The 12,371-nt window shown below is 41.1% G+C and overlaps 1 protein-coding gene across 6 annotated transcripts in view; it reads left to right on the plus strand.

Moving 5' to 3' along the window:
- Positions 1-9,864, plus strand: part of birc6 (baculoviral IAP repeat containing 6) — a 96,581-nt gene extending 86,717 nt beyond the window's left edge. For 4 of the 6 annotated variants that reach the window (XM_029450062.1, XM_029450064.1, XM_029450063.1 and 1 more), the window contains exons 72-73: positions 7,364-7,498; positions 8,638-9,864. In XM_029450062.1, the coding sequence (XP_029305922.1) occupies positions 7,364-7,498; positions 8,638-8,817 (315 nt within the window). In that variant the 3' untranslated portion in view covers positions 8,818-9,864. The remainder of the gene's footprint in view (positions 1-7,363; positions 7,499-8,637) is intronic. The other 2 variants (XM_029450066.1, XM_029450065.1) reach the window with 1 other exon arrangement.
- Positions 9,865-12,371: the final 2,507 nt, after the last annotated feature.

A 12,371-nucleotide genomic window follows, 5' to 3' on the forward strand; every position in this document is an offset into this window, starting at 1 on the left:
TGCACACGCAAAAATAATAATAATACATTAGATTAGTATAGCGCTTTTCTAGAATCTTAAAGACGCTTAAAATGGCCAACATGTGTCACTACCTTGAACCATGTTGGGCTTGGCATTTGTTGCAGACCTAAAGTGTGAACCCCTGTCTTCACTATAAGATAGCACATGAGCCCTATTATGTTGAATTCATTTATTTTGATCCTTTGCAGATGCAGTCCTTTAGATTTTTCTTTTCCCTTCCATTCTCAATTCAAAGCTCTAATATGACACAGAATTGTTTACGTAATGCATTAGCTACATATCTTTGCCCTTCACATTTTCCACCAACCAAAAGAGAAATGAAAAGCCACCTCTCCTCCCTGTTGGGGCACGCTGTCTGATAATAAATTCCCCTCTTATTAATTCCTTGGTAGATGACATCGTCTGGAGGTTGGGCAATTCCCCCCCCCCCCCTTCCTCACGTTGTTCATATAATTTGATCCTTTAAATGGTCCTTGGTGAGACTGATAGTGCCGGGGAAGATAACAATCTTTCAACCTGCTCATCCAGAGCAGGTTCATTCAGGAATGTCAAGAAAGAGGAACGAAGGAAGAGCAACGCTTTGATGGCGAAATGAGGGGGGGGGGGACAATTGATCCAATCACCTTGATAGGATTACACGACAAAAACATTAACTATGGAAATAGTGTGATGTCATGCATAGGTGTCTGAAGGGACGTTTTGAAGTTTGGATTTACTGTGCTCGAGTTATTAAAGCATCACATTCCAAATAAGAGCTTTGGCTGAATGATCTTATGAGGAAGATATGTATTTGTAATTCTTCTGACCAATATTGAAATGACTTTCTATGAGTTAATCGCCACACATGTTGGTGGTCTACTTGATATTGAACGAGATACATTTTTACTAAGCATAGTCCCAGTCATGTTTCTACTGGCGATACCTCGATATTGACATTGCAGCAGTATTGTAGTGTTGACTATTGGTGCTTTCACAAAATATATACACAATTAGTTTTGTGATAAATAATCATCAGTGATGTGGATATATAGACTGTGGGTAAAGGCAGAATATTACATCCCTTTACTGTAATGCATATGTATGTCATATTTCGATATCCAAGAACGAAGACCATATTTAGTCTCATATCACGATATCTATATAATATCGATATATTGCCCGGTCATATTTTCTACATGAAAGAAATCTGATAAATTGACACAATTTCTCGTTGTTCATTTCAAGCACAGTTGAAGAAAAGTCAAATCATTCATTGAGAACAAACCCGAGAGTCTATTCAAATATCAAAATGATACAAATTGGTATTTTGTTGTTTGAGAAAACTTATGTTGAAGGTAATATGAGTCATGAGTCAGGAGGCATAACCAGACCACAGCCAAGAGTTAACTTCTTAGTTTGACCAGTTTCTGAATTAAAGTTAATTGGCTACAGCTGAGCTGCCGACAATAATAATAATAATAATAATAATAATAATAATGTAAATTATCATTTTAATCATGTAATCCAGAGTCGAAAAATATAAAAACAATCCTTGAGCCCTTATCTGGGCTACATTGCTTTACATAGATGTTTGTGAATTATGGAAAAATGCACAAGTTTTGTTTCATTCCATTTACTATTTTTAAATGTTTTTCTCACCTCCTAGCATGCCTTTAGAAGTGTGCACTGCATAGTATCCACCACACAGTAATGAATTTACTTTGAAGAATAAAAGCAGACGTGATGTTCACTGTTTGTCACGGAATTAAGCAGAACCACAGGTTGTGAAGATTTTGTTCAAGACGCGAGTAAAATATTCTGATGTACATTATTCTCTTATTGTATCCACAGCCATGCTGCATTTCTGTGGGATTTGAAGGTGAAATATTATAAATCTATCTGACCTTTGCACAGTAGGCAATGATGGGACTAAAGAGAAAAAAGCGGTCCATGTCTGTGGAAAGGACCGTTGAACCGAGAGATATTGAGGGGACTTAGTAGGACATGGCAATGCCACCCGGCTGAGCAATCTCACACATACGCACACAGAAATTCAATTAAGCTTGGTGAGATACTCCCATGTGCTTTTCTCACCCCTGGCGTTTTATCACCTTTAAGTCTTCGGCTCAGGCAAACATCGACTAAGCGAGGAAGACAACCAGCCATGAGCTATGGATTTTGTGCTCGTTGCCTTTCTTGCACATAACCATTTAGACATATAGAATTCTACTTTTTAATACAATTCAAGCTCTCATTTACAGAGTGAAGTGCAACTCTGCAAGGGGTGAATTTTTGTCTCCTTTATGGAAACAATTATCACTTTAGCGTTCACTTTGATTGTTATAAACATTAACACTGGTCATGACAATTTTTGGAAAAGCATCACATATTTCAACACCTGTATTCTACACAGGGAATGCTCAGTGCCTTTTCCATGGGTTAGCCTGACAATCGGACTAAATTCTCATTTCACTTCAATTCATTAATTCAGACTGACACAGTGTTCATGTTAGCTGATTTCTGTTTTGGAGGGGATGTTATTTCAGTTGGCTTTGCCATAACAAATCGGTACAAAGCTACGCAAGTCGTCTTAATACTTCCTCATTTTTGTGTCACTGTTTTTCATGGATATAGCTAGGTAAGAAAATGCTGCCTTATTCTTAATCCTGCCTACATGGATCATATTGATTGTGTCTTTAATAAACACAATACTGGATGCTTTGTTACACATTTTGAGATGTAAGTGAGTCGGAGGTCAGGAGCAGGCTGCAAATAGCTTACTTCATGTAAGAAGATATTCAGTCGAAGATACACCAGTCAGTAATTCACCAGATGTGAAGTCAACTGACTTGTTGCTTGTAGAGACTGCGCTCACATCCTACCACAGCAGTGTTTTCCAAAGTGCCAAAGGCCTCTCACAGACTACATAGACTTGACATAAACTATCAAACAGCGCAAGCATTCAGACAGTAGACTGTTGAACATACAGTATTTTGGTTTAATCTGCTGTCCTTAGTGCTGAAGATGCAGCGACGTCTGCTGACACAGTGGACCCCGCTGCAGCTCGGCTGAGCTGATGTGTCTCGGGACTGACACTGTCAAGTCTCTCACTTGCCTAAGCACAACCTGTCACTCTTCATGAGGCAGCTTCTTCTGCACTTTCTATCTTGACACAAAAATGTGGCAGTTTTATGAGTTGCAGTTGGAGGCGTCCTCTCAATGACCCATCTTGATATCAACCTTTGCTGTTCTAGCTGGTTTCTCACTTTTGATAAATAACAGTAGAGCCGTTGCTGGCAACAGCTTCACTGCTAATTAACCCTGCCAAAGAGTTCTTGAACTTATCCATTATCTTGACCTCATTTTGAACACTGCTATATCCTTATCACAGAAAAAGTCTTTAAAAGCTACCGGCCCCCAGTGGCAGCACTGAGTCCATTGTGTGCCATTGCTTTAATGTAGTAATGGAAGAGACCTTTGGTCATAGTAAGTCCTGTTTTCTTTTTGTTACCTTTCATCCACCTAAAGTCTCCTTTTCCCCACTTTGAGTCGCAAAGAAGACTTCCTTCTTCTGGTGAGTTAAAATTTTCAAAATTCCAATTCCCGTTTGGCCCCACAAACACAGGGCCAAAGGATGGAAATGTTAGCTGGTGCAACATTGGTGCATCCTTAACTTGCTTTATTTTTCTTCTTTCTTTTTTTTTACTCTTAGCTATGATTCTGTTTCCTGTGACGATACCAAATCGATAGATTTCCTCACAGATTTCCTTCAACTTTGTGCCCTCAATAGCCTCAATGGAATTATCCCTCCAAACCGGCCCCCAGCGGGCTGCCCCCAGCGGGCTGCCCCCAGCGGGCTGCCCCCAGCGGGCTGCCCGCTGCCCCCCGGTTCCCTGCCAAATCCCAGCCACTGGGAGTTTCTCCCCCTCCTGTTTCCTGAAGGAGCTTCTCTAGATTCCACTGTAAACACACACATTCATTCAACTGCAGGTTGTCACCACGAGATGGCGCTTCCTTCACAAAAACACATGGAGACACAACTGAAGTACACTGAACTGAAGTTTCTGTGTTTAGGTCATGGTTTGCACAGTAGCCTATGTTTCCCAGACTTACAGTAGTTTCCCTCAACTGTTATTATTCACATATTTTTAAAAGCATGACAGCAAAGTGCTGTACTACACTTTGTAGATACTTGTACTTTACTCAGTAGTTTTTCCATTTTATGCTACTTTATTTTTCTACTTATAATATTGTACTTTGTATTCCACTACATTCATTTTTAGCTTTAGTTACGAATTACATAGTTTATATTTTGTATTAACAATCTCCATTTTCTCCTTTACCAGCTGCAACTTTAAAGTAATAAACGCATGAATGCATCAATAATAGAATTAATAATTAAATAATATACAATATATGATTCTGAAATGGGCCTTCTCCATAATAATAAACACTTTTACTTTTTGGTAAGTATAATTTGCTGCTAATACTTTTGTACTTTAACCTACGATGTTGAATCATTTTAAATGAAAAGTATTTTTACACTGTAGTATTGCTAAGATGAATTTTACTCAAGGAAAGACCTGAAGTTAACCAAGAAACAAATGTCGGGCTGTCGGTGAGCGTCTGTCAGACTGGTGAGTCCCACACCGTTGGATTTCTTTAGGGCCCTGCTAACGGGACTGTCTGCAGAAGAAATCCCTCTGATTGGCTGTTCAACTTCAGTGAATCAGTGCACGAGAAGAGAAACTGACGTGAGGAAAACAAACGACTAAAGCCACGAGGGCACACACAGAGGCTCTTTTAGTGTTCACCGAGGTCCACCGTCTCTCTGCCTCTGAATGACGTGAAATCTCTTGAAACTGACGGCTATCGGTGAGACAGACGGCTTTCTGTGGTGGAGAGACGCTGGGGGAGGGGACTGGAGAAGGCGTCCAATGCGGTGGGCTCTTGGGGGCTCTGTACCGTGTTCACTGCAGCAATTTTACAGGCAAAACTATAAGAAAACTAATATCATCGTTGGGGATATGGACGCTATAAAAAGATATTATTGAAAACTGTTGACGCTCTTTTCTACAATCTTTAATGCTATTTGATGATATTTCGGATTTCTACAACCAAGCAGTGGTGCTCCACAGCTGACACGGCGGTCACGGTCATAATAGTGGCGAAGATGGAGTTATAACTGAGCGGTCTGTGTGTACAGGTCTTTATGGTTCTACTGTAGCAGCCTGCTGTCATTGCAGATCACGCCGTGTGAGTAGCATTGGAGGTTGAATCCACTTCCATATATCCCTCTGCTGGCGCCTGGAGGCCGTGCTCGCATGGAGTGCTCGATGAACCTGCCACGGCTCCACAGAACAAGGAAATGTGTGCAGAAACGCCTCGAGTCTCACACGAAATCCTTCCCATTCACTGCGTACACTTCCACATAGTAACACTCGCACGCAGCACAAAGTGGGAGGAAGCTGTCCTGACAGGGAATTGTATTGTTCCGATGAGTACTCTATCGCTGCATTATTGATTGCTTTTAACATCTCTATCTTGGTATAACCAAGCTGCCAGACAGGTGTTACCTCTTCTTTAAGAGTGTGTAGCAGGAGGGGGGGATTAGTATCGTGGATGCCGACAGCGCAGCATTATGCATAATGCATTGTTATTTTGAACATGTTGGCATGATGGTCTTTGAAATTATCAGTCCATTAATTATTAGTCACTTTTAAATGAGATAAAGTAATATTGTTCCAAGTAGTTTGTTGAGAATAAGCCATGTTTGAATTTGTGCTATAAACCTGTTTTACTTTGCTGATGTCGTAGTATAGGCGTCAGTGCTGTAAATATTTAAGCGCCAGCATCGGAGTGGGTCATGGCTGTGGTCAGTGTTGGTAGGGCAGGTACCTGAAGCCTCAACACTACTGATGGAATACAGAAGACTAAGAATAAGGAACCTTTTAATGATTTAGTCTCGCCCTTGACCCTCCATGTGTCGGGCGTTTCAACATATCCCTTCATTGGCTGCTCATTCTCTGTTGCCCTGTGGAATAATGAGGACAGCATTACCTCAAAGGTCACACACATCAGAGTGTGTGTGTGTGTGTGTGTGTGTGTGTGTGTGTGTGTGTGTGTGTGTGGACATATATTTCCTAAAAGGTCATTTGTCAAAACACCCTCCACATCCATCCAACATTTGCTTTATGATCAGAGATGGTTTGCATATACAGCTTCTTCCCATGCTGTGATCGATGGCCATGTCTAAATACCAAAAGTCAACCAGCTGCTCACCCTTGCTACACGGAGCCCCAGGGAAAACGGCCCCTTTAAACCACATGGCTGAACATGTCCACACATAAGTTTAGGCTTCTGTCTTTATGTTTCTGATCATGGGTTGTATGGCGTCTCGGTTCCTGTACCTTGTCTTGTTCTCAAGAAAGCTTGAGTAGCAGCTGATTTAACCATGTTTACAACACAACTGTGACCTTGAAAGATTCCCTCAAACGAGGACCTTTGCCCACCTCACTGATTGTAACATAAGGAACAGAGGGCGTCGAGGGTTGGGTGGGAGGAACAATTGACAGAGGAGGAGATGGGCAGTAACGACAAAATGGAATGAAGATGAAGAGAACATTGGGAGACGTAGAAGCAAGATTAAAGTGCTCCTAAAAGCCTTTCTGCTGCCTCTTTGCCTCTCCTGGTAACCAGGAAATCAGAAGTCATCATAATAACTAATCCACTCCCTCCACCATCAGAGCAGCAACTGCAGACACATCCACCACAGCCCTCACTGCATACTGAGTGCCCGGCCCTGGCGACTGTTGCTAGGAAATGGACTGGAGAGGCAGGAAAGCAGGGGACGTGGGTGTAGATGTTGACGTCAGCCTTCGAGAAGAGTGCCCCACATATGATTTCAGAGAGGACCCCTTTATAATAAACAGCCCCTCAGTGATGGAGAGATGAAGAGATCATGTGAAGACTCATTTGAGTTCACTCGATATGAACCCAACCTTTCTGATCACCATGGAGATGTGTACCAAATCTCATGGTATCACATTGTTGTTGATATTTCCCTGTGAACCACAGTGGTGAAGTGACAGACCGACAACCCTACATGTAGTAGCTAGCGAGGCTAATGATAATATGAAGAGCTTCCTTTCTTACAATTGTGCTTATGCTGCTTTCAGATTGAACATGAAGGGAAAGTTCATCTTGTTTTATTTAATGCAAATTTGACCACTGGAATGTTTCTGTGTTCATGTGCGACAAACCGTCAATATACAGACAGACTGAGTGTGTGTGTGTGTGGATAGAAGATGCCTTTGTTGTGTTGCCCTTTGGTTAAATACTGTTTTCCATCATGTGTTTGCAGGTGATCCACAAACATTTCTACCTGAAGCGAATAGAGATCATGTCTCAGTGTGAGGAGTGGATCGCTGACATCCAGCAGTACAGCAGCGATAAGAGAGTCGGCCGCACCATGTCCCATCATGCTGCTGCACTAAAGGTAATGTCATTAAATCTACTCGGTGTATTGAGAATGCACAGTTGGTATTCCGGCCTCTTGGAACGCATTTTCACTTTCTTGCTTTTGTGTGAATATCTTACACATAAAGTCAGACATCACTCTGCTAAATGAACCCAGGTTTCCTCTCTACTTGCTGTTGAGGAAATGAGGTTGACACAGAACGCTTACTGTTAGCTCAGTGTTGGCACAGTTAGCGTTTTAGCCCTTGTGTCCTGCTAATTAACAATGAATTGGCTGCAGGGGACAGCGGGACCCTGCTGACTTCCCTCTGAGACACAGGAGCTCATAACATCCACAGATACACACACTCAAACACAATTACCACCACCCACAAACACTGTGTCTCCAGTCTCTCTGGCAGCTCTCATCTCTTCTCCCTCTGGCGGTAAATAAACACATTAAATCCCCACTGTAAATAATCCAGCTCCACTAATAACAGCCCGCTGCTGTCCCACATCTGCAGGCCCCTGAAGAGGTCTCTTGGATTCTTCTCATTTAGCTTCCATGTCTGAAAGTAAAAGAGTTGCTTTATCACCATTCTGAATTTTCTTCATTCTGTGCTGTGTCAGCAGAGATGTTCTTCTTCTTTAGCATTGATTTTAAGAGTTGACGAGGGAGGGAGACATGCACCAAAGGTCCCCAGCTGGGACAGCTGCTAGACCCCCCCCCCATGTTTGTTTGTTTTCTTTTCAGGAAGGGAGACATTGATATTTGTTCTTGTTCTTGTCTCTTGAGGATAAATCTGGTGATATTGTATATTTTTCTATTGTCAACAAATCCCATGAAATGATGTATCCTACGCCTCCGGTCTGTTTTGGCTCAGCGGTGATTTGATCTGCCTCAGCATGCTAACATGATCACCATGATGATGTTCAACATCTTAGTTTAACATGCTAACATTTGCTATTTAACACAAAGTACAATTGAGACTCATTAGCTCTGCAGGTTTCTGGAACTATTGGATACAATTAAATATTCACCTCATGATGGCATGAGATGAGGAATCCAGGTATCGCCACAGTCAGCAGAATTTACCCTCTGGGGACAATGTATCTATTAATAGTCGAAAAGGTGCCGATAGACCATTTATGGACTTTAATGCTTGAACTGTGTTGCAGAGACACACGGCTCAGCTCAGAGAGGAGCTTCTGAAGCTGCCCTGCCCCGATGGTCTGGAGGCCGACAGCGAGCAGTTCTCGGAGAGGAGTGCCGTCCTCATCCTCAAAGAGCTGCCCAGTCAGGACGCAGAGAAGCCCGGTGGCAGTCAGGACAGCCACTGCAGCGAGGGCCAGCTATGAGTCCTCACCCTCCCGCCCCATCCATTCCCAGCATCTCCGACCCTCCCCCCCTCCCCCCTCCTCCTTATGATGATTATTACTCTCGAAAAGACTTGATGGCTTCAGAGCACAAGCCACCACTTTGTCAATATTTGTATGTAAAGATCTAATAGCAGAATAGCAGGGGATGTGGGGAACCAGAGCGCCATGAGATGAACTATGAAGTATGCTACACCCTTATTGAAAACAGTCGGAAAAAACTTTTATTTACCTGTAAAAGAGTGTAAACATTTTGTGCTTTTTTCCAATTGTGAAATAACCACTGATTGGTATGTTATTAAACTTGTTTATGTATACATAATGGCAGAGAAGAAATTACAGATTATATAAGGGAAACTACCTTTTAGAAAAGAATGTTTACTGAATGTTAATTTCCTTTTGTTTCTTTTTGACTGTTAGAGCGAGAACAGTTGTAACCAAGGATATTGGTCATTCTTTAAGGATACTATTTAAACAATGAGAGAAAAAGAAAACTCACACTATCGGAGATAAAAGCCCCTCTGGTCATCCATTGCTTCATTTGATTTCTCTAGGATCATATCCACTTGAATAAAGGCTGAGATGGACATTCTTAAATGCTATGTTATCCCTTTTACAGGCTCCAAATTAAAAAGCACCATTCTCTGGATAAACATTTGTTGCCTCTCAGAACTTCTCCATGTTTTCCATCGACGTGACTGTAGATCGTGTGTCAGAGCCACGTGGGAAATGTATTTTGAAGGCTTGTGCATGTGTATGTGTGTTTTCTGTGCGTGTGCAACAATCCCCAGTGAGATTCAAAGCTGTGATGTGCCTTTGATCGACACCATACCACCAAATACTCGAGAGTACCTTCACTGATTTCTTTGCTATCTCTACAAAATTAATAATTCTGCTCCGTCTGACGTAAAAATTGCTTTGATCTTTTTTTTATTATGTGAACAAAAAAAAATGCACTTTCTATTTTACTCACTCCTTAGAACAGTCACATACTCCTTTTGCTAGGACATTAAATGGAGCTTGAAAGTACGGATTGATTGTGCGAATGCTTCTTTCTGCATTTGACGGGACAACAGACAGGAAGTCCTGGAGACACACTGAGCAAAGAAGTCTCTTAGAAAACAAGTTGTTGCAATAGTGAAGCAACAGTCAGTGTCGTGTTTTAAATGTGGAGATACTTTGTGAATACTAGATGGACAGAACTCAGTTTTTGAGCCAGACTCAAGCGGACACTCGAGGAACTGCAGTTTTGTTTCTTTTTTACACTTTATCTTCATTTTTCAGCACCGGAGGCCGCTTGGTTTATGGAGGCACACATCATTCATATTAATACATAAAAACGCTAATTGAGAAAATGGGTTTGCAGGGTTTGTTAATGTAAATGGGTGAAAATGTGTTTTGTTTCTTTTTTCAGTTTGAGAAGTAATTCAAATAATATTCAAATAACTTTTTTGTAGGCTACTCGCGTATATTTAATAATAGGTATAACTAGCAGACAGCAGGTTTAACGGCCATGGTGGAGTTTTAATAAACAATACAATGCCAACATTCCATTACATTCTATATGAGAATACCTGTAAATGAGCCCTGATTGCACATGAATGCTGGATCTTTTGGCAGAAGTGTATACTGATATATAAGTAAGTATATATGAAAATACCAATATGTTCATTAAGTTATTCATAGAATCGTTAGAAGTCGTGACGAGACAGTCAGTAACTCAAGACCTGCCGTCTTACTGTTCATACTGAGTCAGTCCAGTCCTTTGGAACAGTTTAAAATGGGATTAGAAAAGAAAACATACATTTGCCTAAATACTTATTTACTAAAATCATTACTACAATTCTGAGAAATATATAATATTAGAAACATCTGCATAAAACTGAACTTCTGAAATGAGGTAGCTTACAAGGCATAAGAGACACTTGAACATTACCGTCACTTCTAAATGACAGAACACTGAACACGAAGACTGGGCCGTGTTGTCATCACATCGACCACTGCAAGCAGCGCTGTGACGATTTGGAGTTTTACTGACCTTGGAATTTGATTTGCACCACTGTGGTATGTTTGTGTCCAAAGCAGGCGACGCAGTGCACAGGTGAGTGGATAGCTTCATTCTAATGAAGTAGCAAAGCCAGCTGTTGTTATTCTGGTGGAGTTGGGTCCTGCAGATGATTAGTGTATGGATCATTGTAATATTGCTCACTATTATGCGCAACAAACCTGATGAGCGTAGTATCTTCAACGTATTCAGAAAAGTGATTTCAAAGAGTCATCTTGGCAGGAGATTTGTGCTTCTACATTTATGTTTGAAACATATATTACCCGGACAACTATACACAGGATTCCCAAACTGTCAGTGTGTCGTGACGGGTGAGCCCTGTGATTGATTCACACCCTATAAAGAGGATTTGAGTGCCTGACCTCTTGAAAAGGTTGCGTGTGTGGTTGTATACTGGGGTAGGGTTAGGGTTCCCATCATGTGAAAACTAAATGTACCACAGAGTAGAAGGAGACTGATATTTAAAGTAATTGAAAGTAGTTTTGAAAGGCCACCGGTCAAAAAATCTAAAATAATTATTGTCCCAAATATGTGTTGCTTGCAACTGTATCTGTATGTTTTGGGGGACGTACGTGTGACCTGGTTGTATTTGTAGCTGTGTCATGTTCAAGTACCTGTGAGTTAGAGGTGCCCGAGATCATCCAATAATAATGACACAGTGTTGGGACTTGAGCTCCCTTTAGTTCTGAGCTTTGTTTTTTCCTGACAAATTGATCTTATTTTTCTCAGCCTCCTCTTTGCTAACATTCACTCTTTCTTGTGTCAGTAGAGGGATCTATTGTTATGGCTGTAGTCCAAGCAATGACATTGAAGAGCCTATTTGGGATCAGATGTGAGGCAGCTTACATTGTAAGTTGCTGTGCTGTTGGTGACCATGTAAGTTTGAGGGTTGTTTTACACTAAGACATCTTTCAGTGTCATGGCTGCAGCAGGAGTCTCATCTGTTTCAATTGTTCTTGTCTGCATGTGATGAGGCTGATGACAAAAACCTGAGCGGACCCTGACATCTATTATCCTGAAACAATGAATGTGATCTTAGTTTTTTATGATTCATCTTAAAATAGATTCGTAGCCTTTAACAGGGCTGGGCAATAATTAAATATGATCATTTATTGTCTTTCAATGGAATCATATAGTGTTGAAATCATACATTACAGTATTGTGATATACAATTACACCTACATGTCTGAGACTGTGAGAGTTGTCCAATCAGTAACATCTTTTGAATCACTTCTCCAAACGAAACAAAAAAAAGCCTTTTATTCATTTTGGCTGTGCTTAGCTCTGTCAACATGTCTTATTTGTTCCGCCCAAGTCCAGAGCCCTGCTTCAGAAAGTGGGTTTAATGAAAACTCTGAGATTGTTAATCCTGAGATAAGATAAACTCTTGACTCTTGACTTGATTCAGTCTGTAACAGAGTGTTTCCAAGGTTTACCTACCATGTCAGAATCAAAATGATGGTTGGATATT

This window comes from Cottoperca gobio, chromosome 15 (genome assembly GCF_900634415.1).
Source record: "Cottoperca gobio chromosome 15, fCotGob3.1, whole genome shotgun sequence".
Taxonomy (NCBI): domain Eukaryota; kingdom Metazoa; phylum Chordata; class Actinopteri; order Perciformes; family Bovichtidae; genus Cottoperca; species Cottoperca gobio.